Below are 23,417 nucleotides of genomic sequence, written 5' to 3' on the forward strand. Positions count from 1 at the left end.
GCATGTTGCTGCAAATGGCATGTGCTTGTTTTATTTCTTATTATTTTTCCAACTTAGCTCATTTATTTTCAGTATCTCTAATTTTGTGATAAATTAAGGGTACCATGAGTTTTGATACGGGTTGTTTATTTAGCATTTAGTAGTTCATCATCTCCATTTCTGTATTCTCTTTACCTCTAGAGTTATTTAGAAATATGCACTTTAATATACAAATATTTGGTGCTTTTTGTTGTTAATTTCTGACTTCATTTCACTGTGGTCACAGAGCATGGCCCGCATATAATTTTACAAGATTTTTTCTGGTCTAATAGAGTCAATTTCTATAAATGCTTCATGTGTGTTTGAAAAGAATGTACATTCTCTGCTGCACACAGTTTTTCTCTCTCCCCCATAAATACAGCTTAATTGTGTTGCTCAAATCATTTATATCCTTTTTATTTTTCACTTACTTGATATATTGGGGAGTTGCCAAATTATCCCTTGTAGTTTATCAGTTTTCATTTTACATATTCAAAGCTATATTTTTAGATGCATAAGTTTAGTGACCTTTATATCACTGTGGTATAAGTTGTCTATTTAATCACGTGAAATATCTGTTTTTTAATGCATTTTTTCATTGAATTCTATTTCACACTGTATTAGAATTGCTAAACCAGCTTTCCTTTGGTAGCATTTGCTTAATATCTTCCCATTGCTTTATTTTCAAAATTTCTATGCTGTTTTACTTTAGATATGTCTACTGTGCACAGCATACAGATATTTTTATTCTGATTTTATTTTAGTTTTTGTCTACTAATCAGTGTTTAGTCCTTTCACATTTATTGGAGTTGCTGATTTATTTTTAACTTCTTCTTGTCATTTTATTTATTTTTTTTCTATTTATTCAGGTTTATCTGTGTCTGTTTTGTCCCAATCCTAATTTGTGTGACATAGATCCAGCTTTTTGGTCATCTTCTTTCCTCAACAAGTAAGTAATGTATATTATTTCTATTCTTTCCTAGTGGTTACTATTAAAATGTTTAACCTATGTACTAAAACTTATATTTTTCGAAAAACTTAGAGAGTTAATAATATTTATATTCTCTCCCTCTAACAAGACAAAAAACCTTATCATTCACTTCCCCATTCTCGCTGTACGTCCATATCCTGTGTTAGTCATGTGTACAATTATACTTCCATATTGTCACTTAAAATACTTCTGTTATTTTTTATGATCCATACTTATTTAGACTTAAAATACTTTATCAATATCTTTCCTAACCACTGGTTCTTATATCTTACCCACCCCCACCGCCAACTTCATCCTGAATTCATTATCTTCTTCTTGAAGTAAAACCTCCAGTAACTATTTCAGAGAAGATCTGGAGGTAGTAAACTTTCTAAGCATCCCATCTTCACACTAGGATGATAGTTTGATGTAATATAGAATCTCAAATTCATAGTTATTTTTCCTTATTACTTTGAAAATGTGTTCCATTATCCTCCTCTTATTCTCACTGTTTTGTAGGTGATCTGCCTTTGCTCTCAGTTTTTAAGAATTTCTTTTTACCCTTAAATTCTAAAATGTCCCTAAAATTTGTCTAGTTACGTATTTTTGTATTATTATTTTACTTTTGCTTCGTAATTCATAAGCCTTTTCACAGGGAATCATTTTTTAATAGAAAGAAGTTCTCAGCCATTAATTTTTCAAATATTGCTTCTTGTCCTATTCTCTCCTTGAACTCCTTCATGCTGGATTTTGGGACTTCTAGGTTTATCCTTTGTGCGTCTTAAATTTTATTTCATACTATCTAACACTTTAACTTTTCTGCTACATCCTTGGAGAATTCCTTATCTCAATTTTCCAGACACAGTATGTGTTTAGTCCATTACCTTGAAGTTCGAAATCCAAAGTGCATACTTAGAGCGAAATGGGACCCACAATTTATTCTCTTTCTCCTTGGGAGGAACACTGAGTGTCACTCATCTCATCATGGTAATATTTCATTAGCCAAATATTTTTGAAGGAAAAGTAACCATAATTTATTATACATGTATGTGTGACAGATACTGTAGATGTTTTTTTCAAATATTACATAAATCCTTACTATCACCTCATTTCACAGAACATCCAAATAAACATGCTAAGCAAGGGTACTGCTCAGTTTGTGGCCAAATTAGAAATGCTCTACTATACTGTGTATCTTCAACAAAGGAATGATACAAAACTCAGTATTGAGCTCCAAGATTTGACTGCACAGCAAAATCACCATGGGGATTTCTAAGTAGATGTTTCTGGAATTCTAAGTGGATAGTGCTATTTCCTATATAAAAATACAGTAAATCTTATATAACTAGGCATTATTAGCACAATGTTCCCTTTCATAACAGCATGAAAGGTATAATGATTAATTTTTGGATCATAGTACTGTTTGGTGTAATTTGTTAATAACAAAAGGTAGAAATGGTATTTTTTTAGGGTAAAAGGACACTATTCAAGTAACTTTGCTTTTTTCTTTTTTTTTTTAAAGTACAGGTAAGAAACTTGGTAAGAAAACAGGTAAGAAAAGCTATAGTAAGAGTTGAGAAGTTTCTGTCAATTAAAAAATACCTCTGTCTTCCTTGCCATGCTCACCCTGGAACTAGTATGATAATACTGTATACTTGGATTAGTAAAGATACTATAAATTCAGGGCTATTAAGTACAGCACAGTCTCTTTTACCTGGAGGTCCAGGAAGGCCAGGTGGACCCTGTATTCCAGGAAATCCTCGCTCTCCTTTTTCTCCAGGCAAGCCAGGTAACCCAATGTTTCCTTTTTCTCCTACAGTTACACCAGTTCCAGGCCTAGGAATCACCTTTATTATGAAAGAAAAAAATAAAGGAATTCAAAGAGGAAGAGACTTGTTCTTCTGAAAATAACCTAGCAGCTATATATGATTACAGTGTATCATTGTCACAAAGTGTTCAGATGCAAAATCATCAAGACTACTTACGAAGATTGTGAGTCATATTCTATATTACTTCTATGCTTCAACAGATTAGAAAATGTTCAATGCCAGTACTAATATTACCACTCTCCTGAGCCCCAGACTTACAGAGCTAGAATTATGTTTGATGTCTCTTATCTTATAGTTCACATTCGATTCATTCCAATCACCGAAGCCTGATCATTCTTTACTAAAAATGTCTCTCCAACGTGTCCCCTTCTTTCTTGTTGCAACAGCTTCTATCCTTACCTTACACTTGGACTAACAGAAGCAACTCTGAGCTTGTCCCATTTAATCCAAATCTACTACTTGGACACACTTCCTCAAGAACCAATTTTTCTGTGTTACTTATCCTGTTAAAGGATTCAAAATTGTTCACTACTTCTTACTATATCTGATGTCACTTTTAACCCTGGACTCTGTCAAGTTACTTCTCACTCCCAATACCTCTCTCACCTGTTTCACGTCCTGAATGACCTTTTAGGAGAGTGAGATCTGATTATAACCACTTCATGCATCTTGCAGATTCCTGCTTTTGCCTTTGAATATGCCATTCTAAACATCTATAATGCCTTCCCCCAATCTTTCTCTTTGTCAACCCATATTTATTTCTTCTTCTTAAAAAAAAAAAAAAGAAAAAAAAAAGAAAACACATCTCTACCAGGAAGGCTTTATTAATTAAAATCAACTAGCTGGTCATTCCCTTTCTATCTTCTTAGACCCTTATGCCTAAATAATTTTACATTAAATAATCTAAATATAAATAAATTAACTTCATAGAGCTATAAAGGTAAAGTAAGCTTTACATTTAAGAAACTATCAGTTTGAGACAGAAATCATCACCTACTGGCAAAGTGAGATATTTATCCTGGCTCTTTTAGATATAAGAAATATTCAGACAAATGGAACTGAAATTTGTGGGACCTAGAATTGGGATAGTAGTTCAAAAGGGGAAGTGAGCTGTTGGATTGGATTGCACTCTCAAAATTTCCATTTCTTCTGATGTTCATCAAAATTTTATTTCATTTTTCAGAGAAATTGCTTCTTAGAGAAGTAAAACTCTGATTTTAAAATGCAAGTGAATAAAAATTGTCTAAGATCTTCTTTAAGTACCTCCTCATTAGATTTGGTAAAGTACCAAGTATCAATATCTGATACTCACTATGGACAAAAATAATTAATGTTATTCAAATGTCTGAATGTTTTATAGGCACTTGACCCTTTGCAGCTTCAGTGCAGCCTAAAGTCAAGAGTCTTAGCAAATTTCAATGATAGTAAAACCAATATGTCAACTGCAACAGTGTCATTTTATTCTTAATAAGAATGAAAATATATTTGACTAGAATTTCATGGTGAATGCAAACATGACAGAAGATTTGTAAACCCCTCAAGTATTCTTTTACAGAGCAGTTTCCTACATTTCTGATTAAGAGCTCCTAGAAAGCACACACTCAGGGAAGAAAGAGGTGTGAATCAGACAATTACAAATTGAGAAAACCTATTAAGACCAAATCCATCTTTCCCCTGAGCTCTGCAGGGGAAAGGACCAATCCCCTAGTTCCTCAACACTTTCTTTTTTTGAAACTTTGTAAGCAACACTTGCACCACCTGCTGGTTACTTGAGAAATGATTTGGCAATCATGATGCAAAACAACCTAATGCCGTAATTTTGGACCTTTATTATGGAGAACTAATATACAGGCAGAACAATACAAAGACTTTGAGGTCAACATCACTGAAGTTTCGGATGTAAAGACTTTTAAGCCAGGAAAAGTTGATCTTGGAATTTTGTGTTCTATGAGGAAAAGTTATGGAGTATATAATTAAAACATGAAAATTAAAATGCACTAATAAATTTAATAAATAAAAATTGAAACAAAAAACTTACAAGTCCAGGAGGCCCAGTTGGGCCAATGTCACCTTTTTGGCCCTGTTCAATACAATTGTAAAACAGGTTAGTAAAAATCACATGAAAACATCAATTTTCTCAAAGATATAACAGATAACTATGTTTCATAAAGACCCAGAAATCCATAATAAAATATCTCAAAGAGAAATACAAAATGAGGTAATGAAACAGTACTTAGCTAAGCCTAGGAAGACCTGTGATGTTGTCTCAGATTTACAAGCTCTATGATGCTGACTAAATCAATTAACTTTTCTGCCTTATATATAGACCAGACTTCTAAGGTATGTCTAGCTGTAACATCCTTTGATTTTAAAATTCCTATTTTCCAGCAAACTATAAATACTCTATAAAGAAGATGCTGATTTACAAACTTGTAGCACTAGAATCAGCTATAATCATTACATTTTTGTTTTTTACATTTAGCCATGTTCCTTTTCAAAAAACGTGTCAACGGCATAAATTTAGTGTCATTTCCATCAGTGACAGATATTTTAGAGATGATGGACTTAACTATTATCAGGAACAGTTAATAAATCATGATTACTTTTGTGACTTTGCTCTTAGAATCTAATGAAAGACAAATTCAGACAAAACTGTTTACCCTTAACCAGTAGCTACAACAGCTGAAGAACACAGTATTCAACTGTTACTCTACTGGCCAAGACCCAAGAATAGGTATCTCTCTCACACCTCTGTTCTCATTCTAGACTTGCTCATAGGAACCTTTCATCTATCTATAAACTCCTTTTAGTTTAAGAAGATACTCTATCCTATAACTTTACTTACACTAGAAAAACAAAATTCTATTCTCTGAGTATTTATTATCTTCCTTTATTCTAGCTGTGCCTCTAAAGCCAAGCTAGAACTTGGATCTAGTTTAGAGATAAACCACCATTAAAACGTGTGCCCTCTGGGTACGTTCAAGTTTGTAACACCTTTCCCTCCTTGCCTGCAGAACAAAGCTTTTCAGTTTTGGTTTTCATAGAAAGCAATTAAAGACCAGAGAGATTGGAAAACTGGATATTTTGTGATTTGCTATAAATAGGAGAACTGTGTGCTTCATACATTCTTTCAAAGTCACTTTTAAAATAGGCTGCTAAATAAATGACTTCAGTCAGGCTGCATAGCCAAATGAAAAAAACAACAAAGAATTAGCCACAGACTTCCAGACAATAACTGCATAGAGAATGGAAATGTTTAGTGGCAACATTCTAAATTCACAACTATATAAGCCTTTTTAGTATGAGGACCTGACTAAAATAGTGCTGAATCCTCTTTCTGGAGAACAAAAGTTTTGCCGATACATGCTCAAAGCAAAGGCATCAACTTTTAACAATGGAAATGCTAAAGTTAAACATTTCTCCATGTATTTCTATCACATGGACTGTGATTTAGGATAGTGAGTGAAAATTTAGAGGAACTGGTATAACAGAAAAGGGAGCAACACCAAAAGATGGATAAAGAAGGTATGTTTTGAATACAAAAGCTAGTTATTTAGAATTTTTTCATTTATAACTCAAACTTGGGCAAGAAAAGGAGTGTACTAACTGGAATAAAACCAGTCACTTCAAAGTGTTAAAATTCTTACCTTTTCTCCATCCCTTCCTGGTTCACCAGGGTAACCAGGATCACCAGGCAAACCCTTTAAAACATGGAAGACAGAGTGACATCAGCAAAAATGGTGGAGTAATTAGGACCTCCAAAAATCCTCTCCTCCATGAAAGCAACAAGGACACTTGCAAAAATGGTCAGAGTCAACCTTTTTAGAACTCTAGAAATTAACCAAAGGCTTGCAGCAATCCAGGAAGTGTTTCTTGAAAAAAAATAAAAGATTGAATCTTGGTGAGAACACAGAGGTTTGTGGTTCTATTCCCATCACACTTCCTCAGCTCCGCAGTAGCCTTGAAAACCAACAGCTCACAATCAAGGTAAAAACCAGCAGCACAGCAGCAACTGGAAGGGAAAGAACCAGGTTGAAGCTTCTTCAAAGCCCCATTCCCAGAGAATTGTCATTTTTGACCTGTCTGGTGGTTCCCAAAAAGATCCCACTTGCATGGCTATGTTTATTTGACCTAATTTTAGTTCTCCCAGTGCAAACAGAGAAAAGCGTTTTCCCTGGGGATATCAGTCAAAAACAATCAGAGGGAATTGCTGAACATCATGGCTGCCTAAATCACTTTTCCAAAGGAAGCCAGTAACTGGGGCCCTGAATTTAACCCCACCTTATGCCATTTTATATGTTTAAGCCATTGGTGAATCTAGAGTTTATAAGCTGAGGACTGCCTGTTTAGGAAAATCATCTGGAAATCAATTTATCTGACTTTATAACTTCCAGTCTTGTTAAGAATGCTCCCTTTCCTTCAGAATAGTCTCCAAATTTCATCAAATTTTCTATCTGTCCTGGAAAACCTCTTTTAACATCTATGGTGGATACTCTTGAAACTGAGGCTGCCTGAAGTAGTGTTCCTGGACTTGCATATTTTATTTTCCTCTTTTTTTGGTAGCAATTAGAATTATATGTCAAAACTTTTACTGAAAAAACTTGCATTCACACAAAAAATAGTATGGGAATGTTTTTAGCAGTTTATTCCTGATGGCCCAAACCGGAAACAACCAAAATATCCTTCAATGGGTAAATGCATAAACAAACCTTGGTACATCCATATAACCACATAATGGTCAGCAATTAAAAGTTAATGAATTACTGATATACAGTACAGTGCGTTATGCTATATGAAAGAATTCTGATTCAAAAAGCTATACACAATATGACTCCATTTATATGCCACTCTGGAATAGGCAGCATTATAGGGATGGAGAACAGATCAGTTGTTTCCAGGGGCTTTGGGGAAGGGTAGGGAATAGCTACAAAGGATCGTGAGGGAACTTTTGAGGGGACGGAACTATTTTTTATTATGGAGATCGTTACACAACTGTACGTGTTTAGCAAAATACACAGAACTGTACACTAAAAATGGTTCATTTTACTGTATACAAATTATATCTCAGTAAACCTGACAAAAATCTGTCTTGAAAAACAGAGAAATTTCAAATTCACATTCAGAAAAGAAAGAAAGCAAAATTTCCATTCATTTATACTACTTCCAAAGCCAAGCTTCTTTGCTATCCTGCTTCTTTACCAACATGTACAAATGTTGCCATTTTTTTTTTGAGGGAAGGGATAGACTTTAAATACTCACTGGAATTCCTGGTTGGCCATTCTCTCCATCTTTGCCCGGTTTACCCTATAGGATTCAAGGAAATGTAAGAATATATATTTGTTATTTGGAAATATAAGGTTAAAGAATATAACAAGCTTTTTCCTGCGTGGGACTCTCTTAAGTAGACTTTTCGGACTTCAGTGTTATAATAAATAAATGAATATGTCAGTCATGACATTTTGAGGCAATGAAAGCAGGATTTAAGAGGAAAAAAAGAAAATGACACACATGTGCATGTGCACCGGCAGGCGCACACACACACATAGACACATTTAAAATTTTTTGCAAAGAGTATTAGTAGCCGTAACACTTACTCTTTTGCCAGGCTCTCCTTGCTCACCCTTCTCACCTTTCACACCACCTGGAGGACCCTGTACACACAAAAGTAATTTTACATTGGTTCATGGAGTACTATGTGTCAATATCAATTTACATTAAATGATGCTAAAGAATTTTAGGTTACTTACTGGAGGACCACGTATCCCTGGAGGTCCAGGAGGCCCTTGGTCACCAGGAAGTCCCTATGCAGTAGTAGGGAGAAGGAAAGCAATATAAATACAGTTAGCACTAGAGCTAGCTAGGAACACTTTTAACAAGCTGAACTATAAACTCATGTAATATAACCAAAGATAATAAGATGTTTCAAATTCAAAGTTGAAATCTACTAGGCAAAAAATCTAGAGCCATCTTTGCTCATTTCAGCTAATTTTTAGGACAAGCCAAGTTTTGAGGTAAATAGCAAGAAAACACTTCAAATTAAAGTATTAATGATTTTTTTTTAGTTTATTTATTTATTTTAATTTGGGTTGTGTTGGGTCTTTGTTGCTGCACGCAGGCTTTCTCCAGTTGCGGCGAGCGGGGGCTACTCTTCGTTGCGGTGCTAGGGCTTCTCATTGCGGTGGCTTCTCTTGTTGTGAAGCACAGGTTCTAGATGCGCGGGCTTCAGTAATTGTGGCACGCAGACTCAGTTGTGGCTCGCGGGCTCTAGAGCGCAGGCTCAGTAGTTGTGCCACCCGGGCTTAGTCGCTCCATGGCATGTGGGACCTTTCCGTACCAGGGCTTGAACCCCTGTCCCCTGCATTGGCAGGTGGATTCTTAACCACTGCATCACCAGGGAAGTCCCAAAAGTATTAATGATTTTTTATTCTTATAAAATATTTTATAAAAAGCAAGGGTACCTAAAACTTGGAGATTTGGGAGCTATATAACACACATCCATTTTGGCAGAGATTTAAATGGCCCAATACATATTGATGGTAGAGTTTCAGTATAATTTGTCCTTTATTCTTAACTTTCTTATTAGCATTTAAGTGAAACAACAATGCACACACTCTGTTGAAGGGTGAGCCACTATTCTATAAAAGATGTGTTTGATCCCCTCATCTACTCTAGTAGAAGCAATGTATCAGAAAATTATTTCTAAAAACGACAAGATTTTATAGAGTAATACCATCTTTCTCCCCGCATATCAGTGAAATGTAGAGTCATCTAAAACAATGACAATCTATCTTACCATGACTTGATTTTGTATATGAAGGTATTATTCATAATAGCCAAAAATGGAGAAAAATCCAAGTGCCCATCAACCGTTGAATTAATAAATAAAATGTGGAATATACACACATAGGAATATTATTCAGCCATAAAAATGAACAAAGTACCAATACATGCTACAACATGGATGAACTTGAAAACATTATAATAAGTAAAAGAAACCAGACAGAGAAGACCGTATATTGTATGATTCCATTTATACAAAATGTCCAAAATAAGCAAATCTACAGAGCCAAAAATTAGATTGGTGGTTGCCCAGGGTTCAAGAGTTTGGGGAGAAATGGGGAGTCATAACTAACTGGTATGGGGTTTTGCTGGAGGGGCCTCATGAGAATGTTCTAAACTTAAATTGTAGTGGCGGTTTCACCACCCTGTGAATATACTAAAAAAATATGTAATTGTGCCCTTTAAATGGGTGAATTGTATGGTATATAAAGTATATCTCAATCAAGCTACTTTAAAATTTTAATTATCTCAAATCCTTGTTATTTTAAAAGGCCTTTCACATATAACCTTATTCCAGCTTGTAATGCATTTTAATGCAATGCTACTTTCATAGCAAGATATTCATTGATTTCCTCCCTACATACTCACCTGATCTCCTTTCTGAAACTCTACATCAATTGGTCTTTTCTGTTCACTGATCTGCCCAGGTGGCCCAGGGGGGCCCTGAAGACCTTGCTCACCCTGTTTTCAAGATAAAATAAGAAAGTGATATTTCATAGTTTAAACAGACAATAATATAACATGTAAGCTAAGACAGTTGCAGGAAGCAAAACCACAAGTTCAAATGACTATGACAGGAAAAAACTGAGGGCTAAATAAGCAACTTTCTTCTTTACTCACCTTCTCACCCTTGGGTCCCTGGAAATTTAAGCCCATATTCCCCTGAAGAGAAAGATTTCAATTTAAAACCTCATTGACAATAACAAAAATAATCCACACCAAATAAAAGATGTAAAAAAAAAAAGAAAACTACCTTTGGTCCTGGAAGTCCTGGTGGGCCAGGAGGGCCCTAAGAATAAAAGACACAGAAAAGGGAAAAAAGTGTTATATTAATGAGTATATTAAAAAATTATTTGGTTTCATAAAAAGTGAGGACTGAAAAAGCCCTTCAAAATAATATTTCCTGGGGTTTTTTCTCATTGCTTTCTAGTCAGAGACACACATTTAAATTGATCTAAAGAAACTAGATAATTGTGGAGACTTCTCATGACAGGCTACACGTGGGCGGGGGAAGAAATGCAAGGATGGGCAGAGGCAGAGGAGTAACACTCGTGCCAAAAATCAATACAAAAATTAATCTCAACAAACATCAAATTTATCGTATCAGAATTATAGGTTAAATTTAGGTACCATAAGACAATTAACTGTCTAGTTCTAAAAAGCATGTGTTTACTTTTTTAGTCCAGTTTTATTTTATATAATCTTTGTATATTTGAGAATGTTTCAAGGTTTGAAAAGTTAAATTGGCATTTGTCTGCCCAAGTATATCACTTCTTGATGTCAGCTGACCTATTTATTTACATATTGTACCTTGGTGGCATTTCTAAGACTTTGCTTCATCTGTTGAATCAGGGTTAATTGCAGGGACATTAAGAAGCACAGAGTGAATCTGTTATGTGGTCACAAGAGTTAACGAAATTCAAGGTGTAACAATACACCTAGGGTAGGCCAAGGTTGTAAATAACAGAGTTAGGAAAAAGTGCCATGGTCCAGAATCTCATGTTTTGCAAGACACCTACAACTAAAACAAACTAAACTCAGAGGTTTTCTAATCCTCTCCCAAAGATTTATAAAAAAGACAAAATCACAATCTTTTTCTGATAGATCTTCTAGTATTTATCGAACATTATTTCCTTCATTCATGAATAGAGGACCAATTGTCACAAGCAAAAATGTACACTCTATAAAGGTATAATGAAAACTGTCACTTAAATATATGGTAGATGAGCGATAGAGTGGCATATGAGAAATTACTTTGACTGAAGTACAATTTTCTTGCCCTTTTAAGAGGGCAACAGCAGAGCTCTAAGTCTAAAACATGACTTGAATGAAATCTAAGTATTTCAGGGGTAAAAGTACTTACAATTTATTAGAGTAGAAAATGTAAGTGACCATACAGGTAGTAAAGTAAGAGAACTGGTTGCACATTCAGGGTCTTTATAAGTTTTTGCTTCTTTCCTGGGGAATACCAATCCTTATCCCATTGCACAGTGATTCACTACCCTCACCAATCCTACTGTTTTGTTACAGGTCCTTAAGAAATGAGAGCCATTTGTTTTGTGAATACCTGTTTTGTGAATACCTCTTTAACAGCAAACCACAGCTTGAAGAAACATATTTCATCAAGTGACTGAAGAACTGCCTTAGAAGACTTCATAAGATGGCCAGAACTGACAAAATATTTTAAATCTTTCCTTTTGTGTACTTCATTTTTTCCATCTATAAAATGGAGCTATTACTTAGCATATATATTGTTCGCCATAACACTGTAAAGTCTCCCATAAATAAGAAAACTATCGATCATGAACACTATAAATACATTATACTTTCAAGTAATACAAATAATATTTGTGAAAGAAATCAAAAGAAAAGGAGAAATGAAATTACAGAAGCAACCTTACCATCAAACCTGGTGGTCCTAGGGGACCAATTGGCCCTGGTATACCAGTGGGACCAGCTGGGCCCTGTTACAAAAGAAGTAAAGAAAAGGATGAGAAAAAAAAGTCTCACTGTATTGTATAAAGAACTAAATGGATGAAATTCTAACTTCAGTTGCCAGAATTCTGTTGTACATTTCTATAATTCTGAAGTGTTATAAGCAGAATTTTAAAATGTAGAAGAATAAAAGCATTAAATAACTATAAAGAAATTCAACTAAACAAAATGGGTGCATTAGAAAACTTACGTTTTACAGTGGTACATAACAAATGTGGGACAAACACATAGTAAGGAAGTTTTAAAATATAAAGCAATAACGATGGGCATTTAGTGGGGCTTTTATGCTAGAAATGGGAAGGGAAAGGCTACTAGATTCAAGGTGGCTTCTCTAATTTTAAAATAAAAATAAATAAGATTAAAGACAAAGAAGGAAGTGAGAATAACTGGGACAAAAGGTAAGGGAATGATATAACTGTTTTGGAACACAATTTGGCATTTAAGGAGTTGAAATTTTGACTGCCCTGAAATCTAGTAATTTTATATCTAGGTATAAATCCTGGATTATTCTGTAATTTAAAAAAATCTCAAAACAACCCAAATATCCAACAATAGGAGATCAGAGAAACAAATTCTAGTATATTCAAACGAGGACTGTTATACGGAAGTGAAACTGAATGAACTACAGTCACATACAATAATATGGATGAATCTTAACATATCAAATAGAAAAAGTTGGAGAAAACTACACATAAATTTTGTATTATTTCAAAAGCTAAATACTCTTGTTTAAAGATATATGTATATATAATAAAACTATTTTTAAGAAGCAATGGAACACCCAGGATGGTAGTCACATCTTAGGAGAATGCAGAAGGATGTGGCTGCCAAGGAAACCACAGGTTGATTCAAAATTATTTGTAATGTTCTAGTCCTTAAACACTGTGTTGGGTTCATAAGTGTTCATTTGGTTGTTATGCTTCATAACCTACATATATTTTGCATGTATTCTGATATTTTCAAATATAACATAATACAAATTTATAAGAGATAAAAGATTGGGAGTACTTAAGAACATACGGATGGGTTATATCAAGTATGGAATGAGAAGGTGGCTAATGAAAAAAGTTCCTGAAATTGTATCTTAGTGATCAAATACTAGAAAGTACTGATTTTTATTTTTGGCAAAGGGATCAATCTTCATGAAAAATAAACCTCAAGAAATTAATATCCTAATCTATAAATTCGCAAAAGTTATTGTTGTCTCCATGTATGTTATGTGTAGGCTGACATGACTATTTTTCTGAAAATTATACTTGATGTTCACTATGTATAAATTTTATCCTTTTAGCTTTCAAAATATGTTCATGTTATATATAACTGATAATGTTACAAATTATGTCTTCTAATATCTTAAATGGGAAACCCACGATTTTTATTTTTAATCAGACCATTTACTCCTACCACCCTACTGATCCCCACAGCATAGGAATAAGAATATAGAAGCCTATTTCTGCTGCGAAACCCCAAAACAAAAATTTCCATGGAAACTGGACTGAGAGTTAAAAGAACAAAGCAGCGCTTCTTAAAATTCTCCCTGGTCCAGAATACTTTTATTTTCACGTACAAGGTACCTGCAATATCTATCAAACCTCAAGTGATAATTTCTATAACTAAAATAGAGAGTATTAAAGGCTGAGGATAAAAAAGTGATGCTGTGGTCTGATTTAATCAGTATAGCAAAGAAGAAAATCACCAGATGCTTACTTGTATTCCAGGAGGACCGGGAAATCCTGGATTACCCTTTGGCCCTGGCAATGATGACATAATTATACTACCTGGTTCTCCCTGAAAGAAATCATCAATGGAAATTGTAAGTAATAGTTATGATACATGAAAACTGGCAAGAACACAAAAAAGTGATCTGAGAATTCAATCTGTCACAGAAGTGTCCCCAAAGATTAGGCGATCTCAGTAATTAACGTGAATAAATTTACCTTATTTTTTTTTCTTATTTTTTTTAACATCTTTATTGGGGTATAATTGCTTTACAATGGTGTGTTAGTTTCTGCTTTATAACAAAGTGAATCAGTCATACATAAACATATGTTCCCATGTCTTCCCTCTTGCGTCTCCCTCCCCCCCACCCTCCCTATCCCACCCCTCCAGGCTGTCACAAAGCACCGAGCCAATATCCCTGTGCCATGCGGCTGCTTCCCACTAGCTATCTACCTTACTATGTTTGTTAGTGTGTATATGCCCATGACTCTCTCTCGCCCTGTCACAGCTCACCCTTCCCCCTCCCCATAACCTAAAGTCCGTTCTCTAGGAGGTCTGCGTCTTTATTCCTGCCTTACCCCTAGGTTCTTCATGACATTTTTTAAATTTACCTTTTAAAGGAAAATGAGGAAGTGGCCAGAGTACGCTGAAGTACAGTCGATTTATTAAGAACCTGTCATACCTTTAGTTACTCATTCATTAAAAACATTTATTAAATATAAATATTTGCCAAGAATTATGTTAGGCTTTGGATGCTTTGTAGTGAAGAAGATAAACAAGACTTCTGTTCTTATTGTACTAATAATATACTGGGGAAATTCAGACCATAATGCATAAACAAATAAGATGACAAAATTTTCTGTTTAGGACTATAAAGGAAAACTACATGATACATGATAAAGAAACAGTGGAGGGCTTCCCTGGTGACGCAGCAGTTAAGAATCTGCCTGCCAATGCAGGGGACACGGGTTCAAGCTCTGGTCCGGGAAGATCCTGCATGCCGCAGAGCAACTAAGTCCGTGCACCACAACGACTGAGCCTGCGCTCTAGAGCCCGCGAGCCACAACTACTGAAGCCTGTGCGCCTAGAGCCCGTGCTCTGCAACAAGAGAAGCCACCGCAATAAGAAGCCCATGCACCCCAGTGAAGAGTAGCCCCCGCTCACCGCAACTAGAGAAAGCCCACGTGCAGCAACAAAGACCCAACACAGCCAAAAATAAATAAATTTAAAAAAAAAGAAACAGTGGAGGACTAAAAAGAAATGATAATTATGTGACGTGATGGAGGGGCTAACTATCGTTACAATGGCGATCACATTACAAAATATAAATGTATCAAATTAACATGTTGTACACCTTAAATTTACACAATGTTATATATCAAATATATTTCAACTAAAAAAAAGAAATAGTGGAGGAAATTAGTTTGGGTAGTAAAGAAGGGCAATCTATGAAGTTAACATTCATGCTGAGATCTAAAGGATAATAAGGAGTCAGCCAGGTGAAGATGGGGGAAGAGCATTAGGCAGTGTAAGCAGCATGAACAAAGGACGCAGAAAGAGAAGAGCTTGGGCACATTCAAATAACTTAATGCAGACAGGTGTGATCAGTGAGCCAAAGGAAAGTGGTTTAAGATACGGCTGGAATATGGGGCAAAGACCAGAATATGCAGGTCTTACAGGCAATGGAAAAGAATGTGAACTGTATGCTAGATGCAGTGGAAAGCCCTTGAAGGTTTATAAGGAGGGAGATTAAATATTTTTCAGTTTGTGAGAGTCCTTTATTATGCGGAAACTTCTTATATTCTTAGTGTATCCTGACTGATACTGACTCAACATTATTTAGGATTATGGCTTTTGGACTGTTGTATCTTTTGGTATGAAATGACATTATGCAATAGAAAGGCAATCTATTTGCTGGCAAACACGTCATTCAAATCAAATATTCTGTCTTGCTGTCCCACACCAGAAACAGAGCGAGGTCTGGCATTAGGAGCCATGGAGGCAGCAAAAACCTCTCTTCTGGGATTCAAGGTTTCTCCAAAAGTTCTGTGCTTCATAACAAGGAGGGAGATTAAATTATTGATTTACATTTTTAAAAGATCATTCTTGGCTGCTCTGTACAGAATAAATCAGGCTGGGAGGTGAGGGTGTGTGAAAAAAGAAACTAGTTAAGAGGCTACTGCCTAGTCCAGATGAGGCATTATGATTAGTGTGGTGGCAGTGGAAATGAATAAAAGTGGATGAATCTATGATATATTTTACAAGCAAAATTAACAGTATTTAGAGATAGCATGGAATGAGGAGCTGTGTGAAGAAGTAGAAAATGCAAATACTAACTCTCAGGTTTTGATACATGCAAAAGTGTACATGATAGTGATACAAATTTTAGAGATGGGGAAAACAGGAGGAACAGGTTCATTTGGGGGTCTGGGTTAACTTTGAGCATGTTAATTTGAATGTCTGGGAGATATCTGAGTGGAGATGTCAGGGAGGCTGTTTAATACATGCATCTAACACAGAAGAAAATTCTGTTTTAGACAAAGAAATGTAGGTGTTCCATAACTAGACAGCAATCAATAACATGAGCATTAATAATATTGCTAGGCATAGAAGAGAAGACGGGGTCAGGACTGTGTCCTGATACCTGCTGGACAGAATAACATGAGCTTGCACAGAAGACTGCAGAATGACCAGAGATGCATAAGAAAAATCAGGAAAAGGTAGCGTCTCAGAAGCCAGAGAGAAAGAATATTTCTAGAGGGAGCAGGTGGTCAACTGTGGTGGTCCAGTGGCTGAGACTCTGCGCTCCCAATGCAGGGGGCCTGGGTTCTATCCCTGGTCAGGGAACTTGATCCCACATGCCGCAATTAAGAGTTCGCATGCCACAACTAAAAATCAAAGATCCCGCGTGCCACAACTAAGACCCTGTGCAGCCAAATAAATAAATAAATAAATATTTTAAAAATGTGATGAGGAAGGTATCAAAAAAGAAATGTGAGTCTGATATACACATTTGCAAGTGTATCAGCCCATAAAAGGTACTTAAAGCCACGAGAACAAAGGAGACTACTTAAGGAGAGCTCGTAAATGTGCACCTGCACAACTTCTAGAAGCATCCATTTTAAGACAGAAGTCAGAGACATTATCTGATTGAAGATGCAGGCTTTCTAAATATTTTATTCAAAATGTTTACCTTCCCAACATGAGATGCTTACCTTCATACCTGGGATCCCAGGAGGTCCCTATTATTAAAAAGAAAAGGGATTATTTTATATACATGAGAGGGGAGCAAGCAAAAGAACACAAATTGAATAGACTACTGTAAGATCATTCTGAGTACAAGGTATCTTAAGATACTTAGAGATGACATTTATATTAAATACCACAGAATCTTTAGTTTTACAGAGCAGAGAGCTCTGTGTATTACTAACTTCTTTTATAAAAAATCCTCTTCTTGGGCTTCCCTGGTGTCACAGTGGTTAAGAATCCACCTGCCAATGCAGGGGACATGGGTTCGAGCCCTGGTCCGGAAAGATCCCACATGCCGCAGAGCAACTAAGCCCGTGCGCCACAACTACTGAGCCCGCGCCCCGCAACAAAGAGTAGCCCCCACTCGCCACAACTAGAGAAAGCCTGTGTGCAGCAACGAAGACCCAACATAGGCATAAATAAATAAACAAATAAATAAATAAATAAATTTATATTAAAAAATCCTCTTCTAGTTTAGTATTTCAAAATGTACTCCTTTGGTCCACATGAATGCACTGAGCTCACTTTCTACAATTCTGCTTCTTCTGTTAATTCCTGTGTTCATTATAATCCCAAATTTTATAACTTACTGGAGGACCCTGTAAACCAGGAAAACCGGGACTGCCTGGAAATCCACGTTCTCCCTAGAAGGAGTTAAAAATAAAGAGCGTGAGGAACAAAAAACAAAGCGTAGCTATACCAACAAACAATGACTTACTGAAAAGATTTCTGTAAAAGCCATTTTGAAACATACCAGATTGCCAAAAATTCATTAGCCTTCACTTTCCAATTACTTCAATATCTACTATCCATATCAATTCAGCCTTCTAAGATACTTTTATCTCTACTCATCAATCCCAATCAGAAATAAAGAAAAAAATCTTCTACCTTAGTCATTTTCTTCTGACAAATCCATTTTGAGACAATCATACCACAGATTCCTGGCCATCATCACATTTAATAGTTAATGATCTGCCCCAATTTCCTGCCCATGTATTATATAGATTTTTATTTTAACTGCCCTATTGCATTTTTCTTTCATCATAAACTATTTCAAATTATTTTTGTAAAGAGGAAAAGATGATAAGAAAGAACGCCATTAATATCACCAAAAGGACAATAATAGCAATAGTTCTAGCAATTGCAGGTCATTATGTTCTCTAGGCACCCAATTTTTCTCACTCCCTTTTGTAAAGTACTAATATGGACATTTGGTTTAGAAAACAAAAGCTAAAATTGCTGTAGAAGAACCCCAATGCAACCTCCTTTCAAATATCTATATGCCATAGTAATCTTAGAAACATCCTCGTCAGAGGCTTAAAAGAGTAAAATGATTACAGCTATGTGCCTTTGAGTTACTGTCCAATATCCCTCTCTCTACCACTTTTTACACATGGACAAAGTAGGCCCAGAGAGAAAGGGAGTGGCCTGTACACTGAGTTTAGAAGACAGAAAACAAAACAACCCATGTATTCTGGCTCCATCTCTAGGGTTCGTTCTATTAGTTACGTAGTTAGAAATATAAGAAACCATTTAATCTGAAAGTATACATAATAAATCCATTTTCAAAAACTTTGTTGCCTCAAACACAAGCTAATCATGAGATCTGCTAAGGTGCTGCTTTAACAAAAAGAAAGAAAAAGATCCCTTTAATCACATAGCATGCTATACTCATTGTAGATACATCTGGTCTTCAAAATTAAAACTGGCTAGTGGTCTGTTGCTCAAGGCGTGCTGGCAAAAACCAAACAAATTACCAGAATAGGCATACAAATGTAGCCTACTTTAACATGCAATGTGCCATGCAAACTAATTCCACATTGGTTCTATCACTGTAAGGTCACCCCAAGCAGAAATGAAGAACTAAGCCTCACAAAACAAACCCACAATCAAAATCAAAATGATAATAATAATAATAAATAATGGCATTATTATTATTATTATTGGCAAGGGTCACAACGACTTGGAGAAATATTGGAGGTAAAAATATTTTATTGCCTTCAAGTATATACTACAACGATTATCACAAAACGTGGCCTCCCATAATGCAAAATAGTTTTTTCAAGTTATTTTAAATATATGCCCTAATATAAAATATGACACATGTCATTAGTTAGAAAAATCTAGGGTATTTCATAAATAGTTTCACTGAATATTATGTACAAAATGGAAATGCCAAAAGGATATACAGAAAATAATAATAAATTTCATTAACCTATAGGAAAATGAGAAAAGTGAGGGAAGAAGAAGCAGAAACAATAATATGTAAGCATTCAAAAAGAGCAGATTTTCCTCTTTTTTTTTTTTCTTTCTCTCATTTTATATTAAATCCAAATAGTTGGAATTAGGATTAACTAAAGATAAGAAAAGTGGGTCAGGAAACGATGTTTGTAGTATGTGAAGTTTTATTTTTTCACTTGTTAAATTCATTATTTTCACTGATGGAGAAGTTTCAGGTTTCATACTAATAGTTTATGGTAAAAACTGATGTGATATATTACATATAGATTTTTAAGATTTTTCTTAAGGAAGTTATTAGGCAAGGTAAAGAAGTTTGAAGAATATGAAAGATTTGAAAACTTAAACTGTACCTAGTTGTTTAAAAAAGACAAAGCTAATGAATGACATTCACAAGTATTACTCTTAACAACCGATACAATATTTGAAACATATATATCCTAATTCCTTTTTAACTCTCATCTTACTTTACACTAAAGTCAAAAAAAAGGATTTGGTAAATAATCTTCAACCCAATGCAATATCCCAGCTAATTACACAAGCTTCAAGAATTACTGATGTTTCAATATATTGAAAATGTTAACTGAGAACATATCCTATGTCTGTCCTAGACATGAAGCTACTATATCTCTTCTTTGACATTCTTCATATTGATTCCTTGAAATTTTTAAGTCTATTATTATCAAGCATATTGCTTAAGATTAAGTCAAAGAAATCTCACCTTGGTTCCATTGCATCCAGGGATACCTTGAGGTCCTGGGGCCCCATCATGGCCTGGCATTCCCTTTGAAAGGGGATATAACACATGTATAATATTTCTTAGATTACTTTTTAAGGAATTTTAAAATAAGAAGCCAAATCCTACTTACAGGAAGACCCGGTGTCCCTGGAAATCCAGGAAGTCCAGGAGGACCCTATAAAAGAAATAAATTCCTTGAATCAAATAATAATCAGTAACAATAAAATAATATCCTACCTAAGGGAATTATGAGAATTACATTTAGAATAGCAATGGACAAAATGTGTTTCATTGATTATTACCACTCGTTCTTTTAAACACTATAGAAAAAACTCCTATATGTGTTTAAAAATCTCTTTTATAGAAAACTATAGAAAAAAACTCCTATTTGAGGGAGCATTGCCTTTATTGCACTTAGCAGGAGCAGGCAAATTAGTGGATGAAAGGTCTTTTCTAAAAGACAAAGTGATTCTCCCAGGTTTGTGATGAATATTGAATTCAGCGGGGTATGGGTATGTGGCAAATATATCTGCCCCTGAGAACATCAATGTGATCACCCACAAAATTCTTTAATCAAATTCCCCTGTCAGGATTGGCAAAAATACAAGTTTGACAAAACTCTCTGTAGGTGAGGCTATGGGGAAAAGGTACTCTCATACAACTGCTAATGGGATTTAAACACCATGGAGAGAAATTTGGAAATACCTAACAAAATTACACATGTATTTATTTACTCTTCGAAGAAATTCATTTCTAAGAATCTATCCCAAAGGCACACAAGAAATTATGAAACAAAATATGAAATTCAAGGTTACTGACTGAAGCATTATTATAGCTAAAGTCTAGAAATGGCCGTATAACCATATTTATAGCTAAAGGTTAGAAACCTTTAGGTTTCTAACCTAAATAGGGACATGACTAAATAAATAGGGATATGACTAAATAAATTATGGTACATCCGCATAATATAAAACTATGCAGCTGTTAAAAAGAATGAGCAAAATCTCTGTACATTGAAATATGTAGTGATCTCCAGGATATAATGGTAAGCAAAAGAAACAAAGTGTAAGTAGTGTATATAATACACTAACTTTTTATAGCAAGGGTAGTGATACTAAACAATGAAAAGATAAACAGAAAATAATAAAAATGATTACCTCTGGGGGAAGGCGGAAAGAGAATAGGGAGATGGAAGGAAGGATAGGTAGCATCTCTGACTATACCTTGCCTTATAGAACAATGTAAATGTTTTAAATAATGAAAAATTAGAAAGCGGTAAAAAGGAAATCGTTAAAACTTGAAAGCAAACTGGGACCAATGAACCTAATGTACAGCAAGTTGTGGACAGTAACCATACAGAGAAGAGAATTACTTCAAGTGTCTTTAAAACATGATATTTTGACTGAAATTAGTCAATTCAAAGGGGAAAAGAAGAACAGCAAAGAAATAATTAGTGGCATTTAAGAATTCTATTATTAGTATTAAAATTGAAATGGTTGTTTTATTTGCATATTGTTATTTTGAAGCTATTTAGTTTCAACAGTGCTTAGAACATAGTTAATGGTAGCTATAGCTATTAAGAGATATGATTATTATGAAGAGCTTTAATAGTATACTGATATTCAGTTACTACAAAAAAACATAGATACATGTCTGCTAAAATAAACGAAGAGTTTTGAGTTTCCTCCTTGCTTTTCCAGTGCCCTACCCACACCAGTCGTAAGCAGCGCATAAGGCAAGCTACATGTTGTTAAGACGTAGATAGCAAACAGACTGTTTTAAATATTTATATAAAATGTGTACATCTACTAAATTTCTGGAGATCCAGAAGATCAGAATGTTTGTCTTTGTAACACATAGCCACCACCCATATATTTTATATTCAAATTCAGGGACCTTGTCAATCCATGACAACAGAATTTCAGAGCTAAAAGGGACCTTGGAGATTGTGTTGTTTGACTCTCTTCAATTTAACAAATGAAGAAACTGAGGCTCAAGAAGTTAAATATGATTTTCCAAAAGCCAGTACTATTTTTAAACATCACCGTTTCCTCCCAAATCTAAAACACACTGAAAAGTATATATCAACCTAAAAGCTTTTCAGAAAAATTACACTAAATGTGCACTTCAATTTTGAGACACATCCTGATTTCCAGAACATTAAAACTTGAAAAATCATACATCTTAGAACTGAGGCAATATTGTATTCTTCCAAAAATAGTTATTCTTTAACCTAACGGTTTAAACTAGGGCTTCACAAACTTGTTCTCTTCAAGATACACAAATAAAATTACAATATTTGTATGTAGGACCCGGGGAGGGTACACAGCCTGATGTGATCGATCAGCCCTCTGAACCCAGAGGACTGAGATGATCGCACTGGTTGGGAAGTTCTGCTTTAAATCACCTGTATGATATATATTTTTAATAAATTGAAAATTTGTTGTAATTCAACACTTTCTATTTCTTAACCAAAAGTCTTCTTTCATTAGTTTAAACAGACATCTGGATATATAAAGGTAACTATCAAAATACTAGAGAAAGGCTAATTGTAGACATATACAAACTCTTAAATTTAACTTTTTAAAGACTTCGGTTTTCTTTCTGCATTTCAATATGAGTCTTTTCTAGTTGCCTCATAACACTTCATTTGCTTCTTCTCTATTTTGACCAACAAAGCATTTGATACAGCAAATATCACTTACTCTGATCCCTTTTGGTCCTGGTGGCCCTGGAATTCCATCACTACCCTGAAAAATACAACATATTTAGTTATTTTTCCTTCAAAAATAGCCCTCAAATAACTAATTTTAGACTGTAAACTGAGACACATTTTTGTGAACCTTTGTGAAAGTTAGTGAGACACTTACATGCCCAAGGAAGAAGCATGTATTATTGAGACTGAAAGCACTGAGGTAAGTCAGATGCTAAAAGAAACGCCTTTATTTACTGAGAAGAAAACTGTTAACATGTAGAAGAAACTTTATGCCTGTAAAGTTAATTATGAAGCATGCAAGAAAAGAAAGATGAAATAGTAGTATAGATATTCCCCAAATCATTTATGCATAAACAAAATAAGAGCTGAAAATCTGGGCAGTTT

General features: G+C 34.9%; 1 protein-coding gene across 2 annotated transcripts in view; it reads right to left on the reverse strand.

Moving 5' to 3' along the window:
• COL4A5 (collagen type IV alpha 5 chain) overlaps positions 1-23,417 on the reverse strand; it is a 217,326-nt gene that overhangs the window by 85,357 nt on the left and 108,552 nt on the right. For both annotated transcript variants that reach the window (XM_030835774.2, XM_060291930.1), the window contains exons 4-19: positions 23,023-23,067; positions 20,448-20,492; positions 20,300-20,362; positions 17,931-17,984; positions 17,307-17,333; positions 14,080-14,160; positions 12,279-12,341; positions 10,631-10,666; positions 10,498-10,539; positions 10,246-10,338; positions 8,565-8,618; positions 8,412-8,468; positions 8,077-8,121; positions 6,465-6,518; positions 4,856-4,897; positions 2,703-2,835 (exon numbers count right to left, since the gene is read on the reverse strand). In XM_030835774.2, the coding sequence (XP_030691634.1) occupies positions 2,703-2,835; positions 4,856-4,897; positions 6,465-6,518; positions 8,077-8,121; positions 8,412-8,468; positions 8,565-8,618; positions 10,246-10,338; positions 10,498-10,539; positions 10,631-10,666; positions 12,279-12,341; positions 14,080-14,160; positions 17,307-17,333; positions 17,931-17,984; positions 20,300-20,362; positions 20,448-20,492; positions 23,023-23,067 (934 nt within the window). The remainder of the gene's footprint in view (positions 1-2,702; positions 2,836-4,855; positions 4,898-6,464; positions 6,519-8,076; positions 8,122-8,411; positions 8,469-8,564; positions 8,619-10,245; positions 10,339-10,497; positions 10,540-10,630; positions 10,667-12,278; positions 12,342-14,079; positions 14,161-17,306; positions 17,334-17,930; positions 17,985-20,299; positions 20,363-20,447; positions 20,493-23,022; positions 23,068-23,417) is intronic.

This window comes from Globicephala melas, chromosome X (genome assembly GCF_963455315.2).
Source record: "Globicephala melas chromosome X, mGloMel1.2, whole genome shotgun sequence".
In the NCBI taxonomy this organism is placed as follows: Eukaryota; Metazoa; Chordata; class Mammalia; order Artiodactyla; family Delphinidae; genus Globicephala; species Globicephala melas.